General features: G+C 46.9%; 1 protein-coding gene across 1 annotated transcript in view; it reads right to left on the bottom strand.

Annotated features, from left to right (window-relative positions):
* FAM135B (family with sequence similarity 135 member B) overlaps window positions 1-19,237 on the bottom strand; it is a 205,691-nt gene that overhangs the window by 42,796 nt on the left and 143,658 nt on the right. Inside the window, exons 10-12 of the mRNA XM_066578914.1 lie at window positions 10,782-10,937; window positions 7,534-7,607; window positions 5,149-5,303 (exon numbers count right to left, since the gene is read on the bottom strand). Coding sequence (XP_066435011.1) covers window positions 5,149-5,303; window positions 7,534-7,607; window positions 10,782-10,937 — 385 coding nt within the window. The remainder of the gene's footprint in view (window positions 1-5,148; window positions 5,304-7,533; window positions 7,608-10,781; window positions 10,938-19,237) is intronic.

Below are 19,237 nucleotides of genomic sequence, written 5' to 3'. Positions count from 1 at the left end.
TCTTCCGCTTGTGTAGAGCTTGTTGGCCATTAGATGCCTCTATGATGCAGAGAAGAGATTTCACCCCGTTACCATAGAGGGGCGCATTATTGGGGTGTGAGAAGCTGGATGGTCATATTGACTAATTTACTGTCACCTGGGCCATTCTGACTAGACTGTTAGGGGGTATTGGGACCAGTAGATGTGTGAGGGCACACAAGGTGACCGGGCTCAGGATGCCCCCTACAGACCACCAGTAGAGAAGACTATCTGACCAGACTGTTAGGAGGTGTTGGGACCAGTGGATGGGGACACACAAGGTGACCAGGCTCAGGACCCCCCGACAGACCACCAGGAGAGACAAGCGTCTGACCAGACTGTTAGGAGGTGTTGGGACCAGTGGATGCATGAGGACACACAAGGTGACCGAACTCAGGACCCCCTACAGACCACCAGTAGAGAGGAGCGTCTGACCAGACTGTTAGGAGGTGTTGGAACCAGTGGATGCATGAGGACACACAAGGTGACCGAGCTCAGGACCCCTTACAGACCACCAGTAGAGAGGAGCGTCTGACCAGACTGTTAGGAGGTGTTGGGACCAGTGGATGCATGAGGACACACAAGGTGACCAAGCTCAGGATGTCCTTAACAGATCACCAGTAGAGAGGATCGTCTAACAAGCACGAGCAGCTCCAACCATTTTGTTGCCTGGCATCCAGAGACAGGGGGCACCATCGGTACACCCCTGTGTCTGTCGGAGCCATTTCCAGGTGTTTGGCTGAAGGATATTTGGTCTCGTGGTGTCCACCATGTCTACTGCTTTTGACACAAACCTACTGTCACCTCTGTTTGCAGTGTTGTTGTAAATGACAAGCTGGGCTGCTATGGAATGGAAAAAGGCTGTCTTCAGATAAAAATCCAAGTTTAGTTTGGACACTGACGACAGTCTTGTTCATGTTTGGAGACCTTGGGATGAGCGCCTCAATCCTGCCTTTGCTGTGGAGTGGCACACTGCTGGTGTGATGGTTTAGGGACCATTGTATTAACATATGGTCACCCCTAGTTGTGGTACGAGGGACAATGACAGCTCAGCGATATGTTCAGGACATCCTGCAGCCACATGTGTTCCTCTCATGGCGGGATTTGTAAAAGACATTTTCCAGCAGGCTATTGCTCGGTTGCACATAAGAGTGTCACAGCAATGCCTCCTCAAAATTGTCACACTTCCGTGGCTGCTCAGTCGACAGATTTATCACCAATAGAACATGTTTTAGACCATTTGGGACACCAACTACAACAGCCTACGAGTTTGCATGATCTAGAGACTCAGTTACAGCACATTTGAAGTGATATGCTGCAGGATACTATGTGGAACCTGTATGCCTTTATAGCCGCCCGTATCATATCTAGTATCCAAGCTAGAGGTGGCCCAACAGGGTAGTACAGCCTCCATGCCCACTGTATCACATCTTGTATCTAAGCTACAGGCATTGCAACAGGGTACTAGAGCCTCCATGCCCAGTGTATCACATCTTGTATCTAAGCTACAGGTGGTGCAACAGGGTACTAGAGCCTCCTTCCCTTCCCATATTACATCTTGTATCCAAGCTAGAGGTGGTGCAACAGGGTACTAGAGCCTCCGTACAAGGGGTCAATTTTCCCCAATAAATGATCCTTTCACTCTGATATTGTAATCACTTACTTATATCATCGTTACAATCACACATATTATGGATGCAAACATGTATGCCCAATACGGTGGTGTGGCATCAGCCTAAGGCCTCGTTCAGACAAGCGTTGTTTACACACTGTTACAACAGCGTGTAAACCATACTTCTATAACAACCAATAGGTTGCTATGGAAGCGCTCACATGGATGCTTTTTTACCAGCGCAGAATCTGAGCTGATAAAAAAGATAGGACAGCGAGTGCCGACTCACCGGTCAGCTCCCTGCTGCGCTGCTGTCCATGGTGCTGAACATCGGCTCCTATGAGAGCCGTGGCAGCACTCTGCCCGCAGCACTGACATGGAGCAGCTTGTTCACCGCTGTTCACAGATTTTATGCATGTCAGCAGCATGGTTTACACGAGGTTTACAAGCCTCCATGCTCGCCTGTATCACATCTTGTATGCAAGCTAGAGGCGGTACAACAGGGTACTAGAGCCTCCATTTTCGACCGTATCCCATCTTCTATCCAAGCTAGAGGCAGTACAACAGGGTACTAGAGCCTACATGTCTGCCTGTAACACATCTTGTATCTAAGCTAGAAGCGGTACAACAGGGTTCTAGAGCCTCCATGCCCGCCCATATCACATCTGGTATCCAAGCTACATCACTTTATTAGCTACCTCATGTGGTGTGTATGTATGTCTGTGTGTACTGTCAATTGTAGTAACTTGTGTATATTGGCCATGTCTGGGTCAACCAAAGTTCAATGTCTGGTGTCTTCTCTGTCTAACCTGGGTATGACTGAGCACAATTCACCGTAACCCACTCTGTGACTTGTCCATAATCTCTCATCTTCTACCAGGATTGGTCAAGTAGATTTCACTTCTATCTGGATTGTTTAGAGGGGTTGGTATAAAAGGAGAAAAGGAAAAAGTAAGAGAAGAGGTGGAAAGAATGAGAGGAGAGAGACAGCTAGGGGTCCAAGATAGCCCAGGCCGTGGGAATGTCTGGTCTAGGCTCGGAGTCCAGCTATGGGGGGAATCTAGCCATGAAGTCACTCAGAGGGGTGAACAGCAGGACAGAGAGGGAGTCATCCACAGTCTTCAGCAACCTTGTCCTGAAGGAACATAGCCAGGAAAGGTGTCCTTTTTAGCGGGTAGGAAAGCAGCCACCAGAACCATGAGCATAATCTGTCCCTGTTCAGTCAGAAGTCAGAGTGTCTACAAGAGAGGCTGCCCTGTTCTCTCCATTCTTCAATGAATAATGTCCTAAGACTAACTGCCAGATAACATAGCTTGGCTACCTTGCTTTCTGTCTCCTGGCAAGAATTTGGAAGTAATTGTATATGGTTGTCTGTACTGGATTTTCACCTGTTTTCCAAGCTACAAGTAAACTGTGTGCCTCCGGTTCCACTGAAGCACTTGGAACTATTTATTTTATTGTCACACAACACTAAAAGGCACTGGCACATCGGACATACCCTAACTACCGGTTGCCCCAACTAGGGCCCTTTTGCAATCTGCCAGCTGCACGAGCCGCCATTTATGGGCAGAGTATCAACCACCGTAACAAGGACAGGTTTGGTGTAACCACTCAAGCTACTCTCTGCTGACTCCAGCTTGTTGCAGCAGCGGGGTCAGACTTCAAGTGAATAGGGTTGTGCTATAGTCCTCTACACAGCAATTGGCTCTAAGCACTTCTTTGCAGGGTAAATCTTTGAAAGGAGAGGAGCGCTTAAAGGAATCTTTCCACTTCAGTTAAACATACCCACGATGAGAACATCACTTTGTACAAGATGGTTAAGAGAATGGACACAGCCGAGAGCAGCTGAAAGTTACATAAAGAGCATAGAACAGTAAGCTACACTGTTTCTGAAATGCGAGATGTATAGAAGCATTGTAGATCTTTTGCTATGCTGTTCGCCAACACTTGTTGACTTCTATGGTAATTTGAGAAATAGCATAGCGAATCCCGCTCAGCTGCTTCTGCAATACAGACAACCCCCAGCATCCTCATACAAGTGGGCTGGGGGCAGTGAGGTCCAAAAGTAGAGAGGTTGGAGATGTGGGACCCTCCCCATATCTGACTTTCAATGCATATTCTGCAAATATGCTATAAATATTTGATTCCGTTAAGCATGTCTGCGATGCACTCATTCTCAGCGGCGGGAGAGGCAGTTGGACCCCTCCAATTAGTGAGCTGTGGCATATCCTAGTGACTTTATTACAGGTCTTTACGGTAAGGGTCTGTAGAATGGCAACCATAAAATTATATGGACTCATACGGTTCTACATGCTTCTCCAAATGCTTATTTTTGGGAGGAATCTCTATGAATCCAAGAGGAAAAAATGTACAATGTTCCTTTACATGGCAGCTTACAGTGCCTCACAGCGGAGCAATATGGCAGCATATGGAGTGCCTATGGCTCTGCTGGGAGGCACTGTAAGCTGCCATGTAAAGGAGCATTGTGCCATGTAAAGGAACAACTAGGCTGTTTCTACTGCTGAGCTACGTCATATGAAAAGGGAAGAAGGGACACTTGTAGGCATTCTCTTGTGACTGACCAATGGATACTACCCAATTACAGTATTTTAATAATCAGTCCTACCTGGTAAGTAGCTCAGAGTCATAGATAGGTTATTGTACACCCAAAGTAACAATTAAGGTGGGGTGTCCACTTGTAAACCATTGATGGCCTATCCTTAAGATAAGCCATCAACAGTAGATCGGCGGGGTTCTACATTCTGGGCTCCCGCTGATCGGCTTTCCTCTGGGCAGGTAATCTTGTGTACCAAGCTGATTTCTGCAGGAAGCAAGAAGCTAAATTCCTACTGCAGTGTCCAGGCTTGGTAATACAAGCACTGAAGTGAAAGGGAACTTGGCCCACAATACCAAGCCCGGACACTGCAGTGAGAACGGAGCTGTCTCCTTCCTGCAAAAATCAGCTTAGTACATTAGTACACAGGCCTGGTGAAGAGCTGATCAGTAGGGGTCTCAGGCAGCAGTTCCCTGCTGATCTACCGCCTATCCTAAGGATAAGCCATCAATAGTTTACAACTGGACATCCCCTTTAAGTTAGCTTTACAAGCCTTGCATTTAAAAGCTTGGCTTGTAGGTCTTCTCTTATTACCCAACACCCAGGGCATATGCCCCACCCGCCTCGTCCCAAGTTACGCCCCTGGCTAGTCCCATTGTTGAAATAACAACTTTAGCATATTTAACTAAAGTAATTATCTGTTCAGCAGACGACCTTATTACTATACTCAATATGATATACAGAAGGAAGAATCAGTCCTTGCCCATTACCACTCCATAGACTGTATGTGCTAAAGCTGGGATTTCCTTTTCATTGATTTGTATTGTATAATTAGGCTAGATTAGGACTATTTTTAACATAAATATGCCTTTTTAAAAAAAAAAAAAAGTTATTGGATTCCATCAATGGGTTCTGAAACTACAATCAAGAAAATGCAAAAAAAAAAAAAAAAATACATTTTCACCTTTTTTGGGGCTTTCCACATATCGGTCTTCAAAGATAATGGGAAGAGAGTTCCAGTCTCCATCAATGTCCAGACATTCAACAGGTAGAGGAGGCATGCTGGTGAAGTACTCCGAACTCCTGACATCTGCTGAGAGGTTATTGTGACCTTGAATCCTGAAAAAGGTCATAAAAGTCAAAGAATTGTAAAGAGAAATCAGTCCTTCAATCCTTGATGGGGCGTTATACACTAACTGGCCACTTTAATAGAGACGATAGAAGTCGGATTTGTGGGGGTCTCACCGGTGTGATCCCGTGTCCAGCTCCTCCTCATTGTGGCCTTACTGCACTTCCCGCAGAGAGGAGGTGATTGAATGTAGCGGCAATCACACCTACACAATGCCACTCCATTACTTTTCAATAAGGGTGACTACCCACTAGTGTTTACGAATTTGCTGCATTTTTTTCTGGTAAATCGCGATTTTGCGCCATCGTGATTTTAACATTAACAAGCCCCATAGACCCCTGGAGAACAAAAAATGCAGCGAATTTCGCAGTGTAAAAGAACTGCAGTGCGTAGTCACCCTTAGGCTGGTGGAGATAGCGGAGTACAAGTGCTGGGCTATTTCCATCAGCCCCATTGAAATGAATACAATGTCCCTGCAGGTCAGAGAAGCATCTTTGCAGTGAAAAGAAGAGGGAGACACGGGATCCACGTTCTCAGGTTCACTGGGGTCTCAGCGGTAAAACCTCCATGATCAAACTTTTATTACCTATCCCGTGAATAAAAGTTAATTTTGTTATAAACCCTTTAAGGTAAGGGTCCTTTTAGATATTGGGTCACGATTAAAGTGATTACTAGCTGGAGTGCCGCAGTTCCCCAGTTGGTAATAACTCTGCTGCGCCACGGCCGGATGCACACACTGACGGCAGTGTGTGCAACCGGGATCTTTCTCGCCTCCTCCCCTGACCTCTCCTCTTTGGTTCTGCAAGAGAGGAGAGCAGAGGGGAGGAGGCGCTGCAGTGGATGCACACACTTACGCCAACAGCGCTGAGAGGAGCAGCGGCGCAGAGGAGGGTAAGTACATGGGTCTTAGGGGAGCGTAATACTATTGGGGCTACTGTCGGGGGTTCACTTTTATTTCTGGGGCTACTGTAGGGGGTCACTATTACTACTAAGGATGCTATGTGGGATCACTATAACTACTGGGGCTACTGTGAGGGGTCATTATTATTGCTGGAGCTGGAATAGGGGAGCACTATTACTACTGGACCAGTATGGGAGTCATTATTATTGCTGGGGCTGGTATAGGGGAGCGCTAATACTATTGGGGATACTGTGGGGGTTACTATTATTGCTGGGGCTGGTATAGAGGGGCGCTAATTCTACTGTGGCTACTATTGGGGTCACTATTATTGCTGGGGCTGGTGTAGGGGAGCAATAACACTATTGGGGCTACTGTTGGGGGGGGTCACTATTATTGCTGGGGCTGGTATAGGGGATACTATTACTACTGAGACCATTTTGCACGTGGCAGCATTTCTCAAGCTGATCTAGGGTATGCTCACAGATGGCGGAAATGCTGTGGAATTTCTGCAGCAAATTCTGCATCTAAAAAAACTATCAGAATCTGTACCATTGGTACAAATATCCACAGCGGATTTCATACTATGCGGCGCTCCCCCTCACCTCCTCCGAAGGCTTCCCGCTATCAGCACTCCCCGGCTTCCACATCTCTGCAGCCTGCTTAGGTGATGCTGCTCAGGTGAGGCCACTACAGGCCATTGGGAGCCGGATGTCAGGGAGCACTGACAGTGGGAAGCCTACAGAGGAGGTGAGGGGAGCGCCGCATAGTATGAAATTGGCTGCAGGTGCACGGCTGATTTCCAGTCAAAATCCGTAGCAATTATACATCTTTTGACCTTTTTTTGGTGCAGAAATGCTGCAGAATTTGCTCCCGGTCTTTTTTTGAACCGCCCCTGTACTTTTTATAACAATGGAGGTAAAATCAAACGTGATAAGCCCCGCCCCTGACCACACCCCCTTGTCTCACTTTGATCCTGGGTCACCTTAGTAGGTTGCAAGTAGCCCTTGAGCCACATGTGCATTTGCATAGTGTCAGTAGCTAGTGCTCCAGTATGGCTGGCGGCACAATACAGGAGGTATTAGCGCCTGGTACTTTAATACAAGAAGACCTAGAACACAATATAAGAATGGTAACAGCCTGGTGCCAGTTTATTCACACCTGTTCAGGTGAAAAATTAGGGGTAGAGTCGCATGCTGTGATAGCCACGCCTTCAGACACACCCCTTTTTACTCTGGTTGGTGTTTTTTGGTGAACCCTGCCACGGATCATGTAGACGAGGCGCTCTGATACTCATCACATTTATGTATCAACCAACTTACAGGTTTTCCTGAAAAGTCAGAGCAGTCGGTTTTTCATGTTCAGTGTAGAAAAATGCTTCCGAGAATCTTCTGACCTGCGAGATAAATAACATATTAGGTCCACAGGTGTGGGGTCCGAGCTGTGGTGACGCAGGTGAGGGGTCTGAGCTGCGGTGACGCAGGTGAGGGGAGTGGCCGTCTCCATTATATGTCACGGGAACAATTACCGGGGGGAGAAATATGAAGCAATGTGATAAAGAGATGTAGCAGAGCTGAGCGCTAACATCAGCTTCTATTGTGCTCAGTGATAATGATGATCAATGAAAACCCATCAATAAGCTCAGCTCTGCTAAATCTATATGGCCACTAGGTGGCGCCACAACCTGATGATTTCTCCACACTACAAAATAAGGAACTGAGTCGTGATGAAATAAAGATATACATTACAGGTTGATCTATACGGCTGCCAGTCATAACATCATAACATACAGCCCTTATCACATTACGATTGGACGATCTCAGGCTGGGGCTGAACACTAGGATGTTTTCAAAGGTTGGAAATGGGAGCCCCATCTGGGGCCGGCTTACAGAAGCAGCGCCATCACCCTACGGTAAAGCATAGTGCGAGGTCCAGTCAATGACAACGACTGTGCTATGCAAATCACTTATAAACGTCGCGCCGGCAATCCAGTTTGCTTATGATACATTTATATGATAACGGGAGAGACACTAAACTCAGGGATACACAGGGGGCTAGGATTGGATTTAGGTTTATATGTTGGAAGGCATTTATCTCAGCAGGACTCACATGCTCTATATATGAGTAGGGGGGGGGGGTGCAGAACTCACAGGCTCTATATATGAGTATGTGGGGAAAGTAGGACTCACAGGCTCTATATATGAGTAGGGGGGGGGGATGCAGAACTCACGGGATCTATATATGAGTAGGTGGGGAAAGTAGGACTCACAGGCTCTATATATGAGTAGGCAGAGGAAGTAGGACTCACAGGCTCTATATATGAGTAGGCAGAGGAAGTAGGACTCACAGGCTCTATATATGTGTAGGTGGGGGGAAGTAGGACTCACAGGCTCTATATATGTGTAGGTGGGGGGAAGTAGGACTCACAGGCTCTATATATGAGTAGGTGGGGGAAGCAGGACTTACAGGCTCTATATATGAGTGGGGGGGGGGGGATGCAGAACTCACAGGCTCTATATATGAGTATGTGGGGAAAGTAGGACTCACAGGCTCTATATATGAGTAGGTAGAGAAAGCAGGACTCACAGGCTCTATATATGAGTAGACGAGGAAGAAGGACTCACAGGCTCTATATATGTGTAGGCAGAGGAAGCAGGACTCACAGGCTCTATCTATAAGCAGGACTCACAGGCTCTATATCAGAAGAAGTAGGACTCACAGGCTTCCCCTATGACTGGGCAGGGAAGCAGGACTCATCAGTTCTATCCATAAGTAGGCGAGGAAGCAGGACTTACAGGCTCTATATATGAGTAGGTGGGGGAAGCAGGACTTACAGGCTCTATATATGAGTAGGTGGTGGAAACAGGACTTACAGGCTCTATATATGAGTAGGTGGGGGAAGCAGGACTTACAGGCTCTATATATGAGTAGGTGGTGGAAACAGGACTTACAGGCTCTATATATGAGTAGGTGGGGGAAGCAGTACTTACAGGCTCTATATATGAGTAGGTGGGGGAAGCAGGACTTACAGGCTCTATATATGAGTAGGTGGGGGAAGCAGGACTTACAGGCTCTATATATGAGTAGGTGGGGGAAGCAGGACTTACAGGCTCTATATATGAGTAGGTGGGGAAGCAGGACTTACAGGCTCTATATATGAGTAGGTGGTGGAAACAGGACTTACAGGCTCTATATATGAGTAGGTGGGGAAGCAGGACTTACAGGCTCTATATATGAGTAGGTGGGGGAAGCAGGACTTGCAGGCTCTACATATGAGTAGGCAGAGAAAGTAGGACTCACAGGTTCTACATATGAGTAGGCAAGGAAGAAGGACTCACAGGCTCTATATATGTGTAGGCAGAGGAAGCAGGACTCACAGGCTCTATATCAGAAGAAGTAGGACTCACATGCTTCCCCTATGACTGGGCAGGGAAGCAGGACTCATCAGTTCAATCGATAAGTAGGCGAGGAAGCAGGACTCACAGGCTCTATATCAGAGGAAGCAGGACTCACAGGCTTCCCCTATGACTGGGCAGGGAAGCAGGACTCATCAGTTCAATCCATAAGTAGGCGAGGAAGCAGGACTCACAGGCACTATATATGTGTAGGTGGGGAAGCAGGACTTACAGGCTCTATATATGAGTAGGTGGGGGAAGCAGGACTTGCAGGCTCTACATATGAGTAGGCAGAGAAAGTAGGACTCACAGGTTCTACATATGAGTAGGCAAGGAAGAAGGACTCACAGGCTCTATATATGTGTAGGCAGAGGAAGCAGGACTCACAGGCTCTATATCAGAAGAAGTAGGACTCACATGCTTCCCCTATGACTGGGCTGGGAAGCAGGACTCATCAGTTCAATCCATAAGTAGGCGAGGAAGCAGGACTCACAGGCTCTATATCAGAGGAAGCAGGACTCACAGGCTTCCCCTATGACTGGGCAGGGAAGCAGGACTCATCAGTTCAATCCATAAGTAGGCGAGGAAGCAGGGCTTACAGTCTCTATCTATAAGCAGGACTCACAGGCTCTATTTATAAGCAGGACTCATCAGTTCTATCCATAAGTAGGCGAGGAAGCAGGACTCACAGGCTCTATATCAGAGGAAGCACGACTCACAGGCTCTATCTATAAGCACGACTCACAGGCTTTCTCTACAAGTTGGTGGAAGAAGTGTGACTCACAGGCTTTTGCTATGAGTGAGCATGGAAAGCTAGACTCACAGCCGCCTTGGTGATGGTGGTTATTGCAGAGTGTGGCCCTTTGATATCACTTCTATGGGACCCCAAGACTTCTTGTTCTGATCCAGTAAGTGTTTTTTTATACACTATTGTCTATAAGATGTGATTTATCCTGGAGATACAGCCAGGTCTCCCGTTCTCCTCACTCATACTACAAGTCTTCTTCCTATCTTCGTCAGTCGGGCCGTATATTAGTGTCCTGAACCCTTTGTGGAACTACATTTGGCTCCCCCATATAGGCCCCAAGTCTGGCAGTTATAATGCACTTTGGCATTTGAATAAGACCTGAAGTACGTGGAGGAACCGTCAGGGATTTAAGAAGGATCTTACTGACCCGCAGGCTGTGATGTTCCTGGATGAGGTAGGTGGTCACATCTGGATGCAGCGTCACTATTTCCAAAAATTTGGTCCATGTTACCACAAGCTGGGAACAAAGCCACTCCAAGTCCTTGCTGATCTGCTTTGTTATCAGGTCCGGACTGTGCAGCATCTGCAAGAGGCAATATAGGGGGTCACAGCAGGAGTATTCACACAACAGCCTGCAACTTGTATAAAAGATCTACATCTACAATTATGCAAATTACATTAATTGCATTGTGTCAGATGCAGACTTTACATAACACAGCGATAAGTTGTGGTTACAAAATCATCTGTTAACGCCATTCCACCTGTTAGCTTACCGTAGCCAATATGATTTCGAATAGGAAATAGATGAGGGCTATTCAGAAAAGGACGGGGTGAAGGCTGGGGTGACCCCCAACCACTAGGGGGGGCTACAACTTCTGTGGTTAGCCATTCAAGGTGTAATGTAACATAGGCTGGTTCCGTCTGATCTGCTGCGGGCACAGATCACGGGGTCATGGCGGCCTTCTCGGCTGTGGGAGGGAACAAGGCCATGAATTTCTTGGCCCAGGTCCGGCCAGCCTAAATTAGGTATTGGCTGAAGGGGAGTTTCTTCAAATTGACTCCTGGACATAATAGGGGGCCGGGACCCTCAGAGATAGTTTATGTACAAACGATCACCGAGCTTTCTTTCTGCCCAAAACAGGAATGTTTATGAACCAATATTAGAACTTTGGCCGATTCGCAGCACAACTGTTTGAGGTCCATTTAGCTGGACCAAATCCTGACAATAAAAGCACCAACAGGACCGTTTCCGGCTGCAATTCATTTACTGAGAAAAGTCTCCAGCTTTAAAGTGTCTCTAGTCTCTAGTTATCCAAAGCAAAGTTCAGGTACTCCCAGTCAGGAGAACACGGATCTCCTGGCCAGACGCAGCGCGGCACGAACTGGGCAACTCTGTGACCCTGCCGGTGGGGCTTATGCCACTGGTCACCCATTGGGTCCAGACCACGAATTGCAGGAGAACCACCTGCCTTGCTTCCAATGCCATCAGAAGTCTTCCAAGTACAAGTCTGCTCACCGGAAACGGGTCAAGGAGAAAAACAAGGACCATGGAGAGGAGGGGACACACCCAGAGACCCTCCACTCTGTGGTAAGTCAGATATATATTAAACACCTAATAACTGCACACCCCCAACAAACAACATGGGCAACCCCACCCCACTCCACACCCCCTTACAGCTACATGGCAACAACTAGTCTCAGCGATACCATTCTATGACCTTAATGTTCCCCTATAGGAAAATGTCTTGCAATGCGGTGATCATCAGTCTGATTTGTTATGATTGGTTCATCCTCCACCCTCATCCCAACCATGTCGCAGTCGGAGTGCGTCACACAAATGTCCTCATGTAGCGCTAAAGCTTTTAGGCTATAAGGTAATTCAGCAGAAACCTCCAACATAACCGCCACCATGGTCAGGAGAGGATGTGATGTCCTGACCATGAGCGAAGCAGGAAGTGCTGGAGAAGCGCCGCGCCCCAATTGATTTCAATGGGAGTGAAGCCGCTGCTCCCACTTTCTGCTGTGACCATTGATGATCAGCTGATGGACGGAGGTCCTAAGTGGTGGACTCCATTGATCTGATCGGTCAGAGGATAGCTTATCAGTTCCAAAAGCCCGGAATACCTCTTTAGCAACATCCTATGTACATGTGTGTTGGACGTGCACAGAGTTTATATGGAGCGGGCTCAGAAGCGAAGACCGCTCTAAACATGGCATGTCTATGGGGCTGCCGGAGATAGCCGAGTTCACGCATGTGGCAAACACCAGAGGTCCCACTGAAGTGAATGGGACCACCGGAGAGTGCCGAGCACTTGAACTCAGATGTCTTCGTCAGTTCTCGTTGAGGTGGTGCAGTCGCATACATGCGAGGCCACTGCGGTCAAACCCGTAAGGACCTGCTGGGGGCAATATCTCCAGATACATGGCATTCCCAGAAGTCAGACCACGCCGATCAGTATACCATGCCCAGACGGCAATACCCCTTTAACGAGCAGACAAAGACATGGACAGTTAGATATGGAGAATGTAAAATGGTTCATGAAATTAAAGGGGTGGCCAGGATTCTATAACCATGGCTGCTATCTTCCAGAAGCAGTGCTGTGCCTGTCCATGGGTTGTGTCAGGTACTGCATGTCAGCACCAACGAGGTGAATGTAGCAGAGATGCATGACCACACACAGGCCATGGACAAAGAGCAGACGTCTTTCTCTAGTCTCAGAGAACCTCTTTACTCTTAAAATAATATGTTTTGTAATTTTCTAATAGGCTTTCAACATCTCTGCTTGCGATCATTGAATGGAAACCCCTTAATATTTTGAAAGGATGACAATTCTGTAGCGACCCGGGCACTTGCCATCATCACGTGACACTGACCACTCATTCTCTGAAAGTGAACGATGAAGGTTCCCATTCAATGACAGCAAGAAGAGATCTTATAAACGGTGAGTATCTTTTCATTATATTGCACAGCTAATAAGACTTATTCTGAAATGGGAAAACCCCTTTAACCCCTTCATGACCACCTACTGTAAATTTACGTCATGCGGTCGTTGGTGGTGTATGGAGTGGACTCCATATCCGGGGGCTCCCAGCTGTTTCTGACATCCTCATCACCCATCATCCATCACAAAGCACCGTGAACGAAGTAACCTTTGTTTGAAAACCGCAGTAAAAATTACAGCGTTTTGCCGACGCTATGTGCGAGATTGGCCTCAGGGGGAGCTCTGTTAACAGTTTAGATGCCGCAATCAAAGCTGACCATGCATCTAAACAGTCAGCAGGAGGAGAGGACCCCTTCTCGCACCCCATTGGCACCCCAGCAATGCGAACGGGGGGTACCGATAGGCTAGAATGGCAGCCCGGAGCCTATTAAAGGCTCCCAGGGCATCTAGGCATATATGTCTATCAAGTCCTGTCCGTGGCCGGATGTCATAGGCAACACTAAAAATAATCATATACTGAAATATGGCAGCATATGGGGCAAGCAACCAAATGAACATAAAAGTGTAAAAGAGAGGTTTAGTAACATTGTAAATATATAAACATAATAAAAGTTAAAAAAGCCTTTTCCCATTTTCTCCATAAAAAAACTAAAAATCTAAACAGTTAAAAGAAACCACATATTTGGTATTGCTGTGTATGAAAAGGTCCAGACTATTAAAACATCGCACTGTGTGATCCGCACAGCGAAGGCTGGAAAGGCAGAATAGAATGCCAGAATTATGCTTTTTTAAAATTAGAATAAAAAGTGATCAAAAAGAAGTCTGTTTCCCAAAATGGTAATAAAAACTACAGCTCAGCCCGCAAAAAAATGGGCCTTCGCACGCTTTCTTTGGCCTATTGGCAAAAAATTAAAAAAGTTACGTGTCTCAGAATTTATGGGAAAAAAATTTTAGTTTTTAAAAATTGAAAAAAAAAAAACATAAAAGAAACTATATAATTTGGTATCCCCGTAATCATACTGACCCGCAGAACAAAGTTCACACCTCATTTTTACTGCACTGTAAAAATTACCCCATCCCCCACCTAAAAAAAAAAAATCGGTGTAAGAGCATTTTTTTTTCCCCACTGAAAATTTGTAAGAAGCTCTTCTGCGCGTTATGTGCTACATTATTAGTACCACTAAAAGTGCAACTCATCCCACAAAAAAAGGGGGCTACATCAACGGGAAAATAATTTTTAAACAAATTAAAATTCTCTGGTGCTGAAGGGGTTAAATAATGTTAGCTGGAAAGATGCATCATGGGATAGAAAAAACGTAGTTCTATGCCTCTATTCTCATGCAGACCGACCATTGTTGGTTACTGATGTCGAATCATGAGCGAAGCTCTTAGAGGATACATTATACATCCAGCGCAATATCTGTAAAGGCCTCTAGATGGCGCTGCTTTACTATCAGAGAAACGGCCAACCATCAGCATTCTCCATGGCTACAAAGAGTGTGTTCACCTGCTCCTCCCACTGCGTCCGTGGAGAGCGATGATCACCGCAGTACCTTATTAATTACTGCTTCATTAACACATAATTAGCGGCCTTCGGACGGGTTTGGTGGGCAAATGACTCTGTATTTCAGGCTGACGATCCATCATACATGAGTCGCTGGCAGGCGGGCGCGGGATTTACGAGACCGTAATACGTCTGTAACACAGTTCTACGTAAATATGTCCGTGAGTGCGGACCGCGGCTGCGGGGCTGCACGAGGCGGGTTACTGGGGCATCTCACATACCAGTTCACTGACGACACCCTAAACCTGAACCGAGGGCTGATAACAATACATGACTTATATAACTAAAGGGTCACAACATCCACAGATCGCCACTCAGAAACCGGACGGCACGAGAATCGCAGCGGGCAGACGCGAAGGACCGTCTGTACGTAAAACGCACAATCTGCTTGTGTCGGATACAAATCCGCAGTTTTGGTCTATTTGAGTGAAATGTGGCCTGAACGTTCTTCAGCACCGGGCGACGAATACTGGTGCAACTAAACATCGAAGACTCACCGACTTCTCCTGTAATTTTCTGTTGTCAATAGCAACCAATCACAGCGCAGCTTTCATTTCTTACACAGCTGAGGTAAAATTAAAGCTGCACTGTGATTGGTTGCTGGGGCAACACAGATTTCCTTTTGCAGAGCTTTCAGTGCGGTGCGGGGCTCAGTTTTGTGGCTACTTTGTATATTCCAGGACTGCTATCCATAAAATCGCCACGCAACGCACGGGTATATCACCTAGTAGATATATATATATATACCAGGGCGGTATCAGGATGGCCTACAGAGGGTCCTAAAGAGGCATTCTGATACCTGAAAAGGGAAAGAAAGGGTTAACACCTGATGGGTGTAGCAGGAATTGATTGTATATAAGCCAGTTCCTGCCAGAAGCAAAAGGGGAGAGACACAGCGCAGCAGGGCTGAGGTGCTGCAGGCTGGTGGTCAAGCAAAGGCCTGAGTCCGACAGGGGCGACAACCCTGGACTCACACCCAAGTCAGGGAGACAGTGGCTGAGAGAGACAGCTCAGTGGAGCTAGAAGGGCTGCTAGCTCAGGGTCCAGTGTGGACCAGGAAAGACAGGAGTCAGAAAGGGACGACAACCCTAACCTCACACCCAGTGGGGTGCTGATATGGACTTCATGATTTGCTAAAGGATGTCAGATGGACTTTGTTTATGATGATGCTGTGAATAAATGCTGTCAGGGGCCAGATTATAAAAGAAAGCCGATGTCTCAAGGTTTCTACACGGTTGGTGCCCATTCCGGTCTGAAAGTTGGCGATCCGCAAAGGGAAGTGAACCCCGCTTGCTTACTATATGTATATCACCTAATATATATATATATATATATATATATATATATATACACACACACACACAGCACACGGGCATATCACCTGGTAGATAGCTTAAAATAGAGTGGTTACTGTGCTGATAAAGAGCGCGACCCCAGAGTAAATAGGCAGGAGAGACACAGTCAGCGAACCCGAATACTGAGAGGGAGACTTTAGTTCCTCAAATTACCTGAGCAAACTAAATAACTGTGATACATGTATATTAGTGTAGGTGCAGCATCTCGTAGGGGGACCCCGGTCACATGGCATACACTGAGGAGCTGGGAGGGCAAGATGTTGGCTTGTCATGGCGGCACTTACAAGGATCCCTCCTGGGGAGACACATGCAGCCAAGGCCAGGGCAGCGCTGGGCCTCTTCCGGACACCCTGGCATGGGGATGCCCAATAAACAGTAGAACAGGTGCGGAATTTGTCACGGGTGACACCACCGTTCCAGTACCTCCCGGCATAAACATCGGCGGGGAAATAAACGAGCCGCAGACAGGAGTATAGTACCTCAGGTCCCCGGGAATGGTCAGGGCCTGGAATAACTTTTACTTGAATAAACACTCCAACGATACAAGGCAAAGAAATATACAGTGATCCGAGCGCAGGTAAAATTGGAAATATATACAGACAAACTTGAAGATGAGTACCTCCACACAGCGATCCCAGACATCAGGAGGCCTGTGTGTGTGACAATTGAAGATGCGTACCTCCACCCAGAGATCCCAGATTTCAAAACGCTTGGGCATGCACAATTTAGAGAAGAAGAGTACCTTTGCACTGGCCTTATGTAGGAAAGACTTAGGACTGTCTCACGCTCTCTCTGTCTCTCTGGGGTGGGTTCACTCACTGCTCATGCTGATCCTTGCGCTCAGGAAATCTCTCCTCCTCCATGTTCAACACATGAGGGCTGAAGGTGCCCCCATATGCCTCTGTGCTTTACCTTCCATGATGGAACTCAGATGGAAGCCAAGATGGAACTCCTTTCCCACTCTCAGTCACTCTCATTTATAGACTCTCTCACACCACGTTACAGGACATAAATTAATACATTTTCAGACAGTCAGCTCACACTTTGCAGAAATTAACCTCTCATTTGCTGCAGCTGTGCAATACACATAACAGAATGACAAGACAGGTTTGCACAGAGCATCTACATAAGACATACATGCATGACATTATGGAGGGGGCCAGGAAAGCATGTACTGGGACTCACAAAACGCGAGGAGCCTTGACGATTGGCTTGTGAGCTCAAGTGTTTTGGACAAAATCCAACTAATACCTCACATTTATTATGTATTATTCACATGCAGTGCGGCTTTAAACGCTGGGGAAGCCCAGGGTGACAGTATCAATGTGATTCACTTTTTAAGGTGCAGGGCAGCCCATCAAACTATTATGGCATCATTAATAGGTTGCTTGTCTGCATGGTGCACTACATGTATCAGGATGGTCTGACACTTTGTATTTACTCTGCAGGAGTATACATCAAGCAGCCACTGCCTTCTATATAGGAGGTTGTGTGAGTGGCTCTCTATTGCTGCCTGCATGTTGAGGTGGTGCACAACTTTGCCCTCCTGTGTCAGTAAGTATATGGCTGTTCTCAGTGATTGTTTGCTTTTATATTTCCCTTTCTGTGATACCTCAAACTACCTGAGCGAAGGAGCAGCGACGCCCTGAGGACCAGAAGGAGGTAAGTATATCTTCTCAGTGGACCTCTATTACTACTGAGGCCACTGTGGAGGTCATTATTACTGCTGGGGCCGATATAGGGGACACTATTACTACAGGGCCAATATAGGGCTCACTATTACTAATGGGGCCAATATAGGGTTCACTATTACTGCTGGGGCCAATATAGGGGCCACTATTACTACAGGGCCAATATAGGGCTCACTATTACTAATGGGGCCAATATAGGGTTCACTATTACTGCTGGGGCCAATATAGGGGTCACTATTACTAATGGGGCCAATGTAGGGCTTGGTATTAATACTTTGGCAACTGTGGAGGTCACTATTACTGCTGAGGCCTAAATAAATGACACTATTACTACTGAAGCCACTGTGGGAGGTCACTATTACAGTTTAAGCCACTCTTGGGGTCACTATTACTACTGGGGTCAATATAGGGGACACTATTACTACTGAGGCCACTGTGGGGATCACAAGTACCACGTGCCTGTAGCTGATTTCATACTGTGCGGCGCTCCCCTTTACCTCCTCCAAAGGCTTCCCGCTGTCAGCACTCCCTGGTTTTCAGAACCGGAATCTGGTGAGCGCTGACATTAAGGATACTTTTACATGGGGCGGATGTCAGGCGCTCAAGAGTTGTCCCAACAATCTTTGCTCTTGTGCTTTCCCACAGGAATAATCATTCACTGTATTCTGGCCGCCTGCCTCCATTCACAGTAAACAAGTAGTTGTTTATAGATGAATGACTGCCTGTTCCCAGAGACCGATAGTCGCTTAGTTTTTAAGTGAGCTAAAAACCAAGCAACTCCACCAAGTGAGCGAAGTGACTCCACCAAGTGAGCGAAGTGACTCCACCAAGTGAGCGATTCTTGCCCTGTCGGATCTCATGTTTTAACAGGACAAGAGTCACCTGTAATCGCTCTCTTGAGTGACTGCTTGGGCCACTGTCGGACCATGTAAAAGTATCCTTAAGGCCAGTTTCACACGGGCGACAAAACTGTGTGATTTTCACTGCAGCGCTCGATTAACCGATGGCTGTGAATGTTTTATCGAGCTCTGCAGTGATTGGCTAAGCCACGGTGCTTCAGGACCAATCAGAGCCAGTGCTTCCTGAGGCAGGGTTATTGTACCGCCATACCAGGAAGCACTGGCTGAAGACTACAGACAAGTGCCGGAGCTGCAGAGGAGAAATGCGGCGGAGCAGACAGCGCTTGTTAGGTGATATATTGTGTTGGGGTTTTTTCATGCAGATAGGGCTTATTTTCTGGGTACATATTTGAAGCCCCCCAGACAATCCTAGAAAAAGAGCGCTATAAAGTCGTGCGATTTTGTAGCGACACAAAATTGCAATATCGCCAC

This window comes from Eleutherodactylus coqui, chromosome 9, assembly GCF_035609145.1.
Source record: "Eleutherodactylus coqui strain aEleCoq1 chromosome 9, aEleCoq1.hap1, whole genome shotgun sequence".
NCBI lineage: Eukaryota > Metazoa > Chordata > Amphibia > Anura > Eleutherodactylidae > Eleutherodactylus > Eleutherodactylus coqui.
Note: the sequence above shows the minus strand (reverse complement) of the source record. Positions and strands in the feature narration are given on the sequence as shown.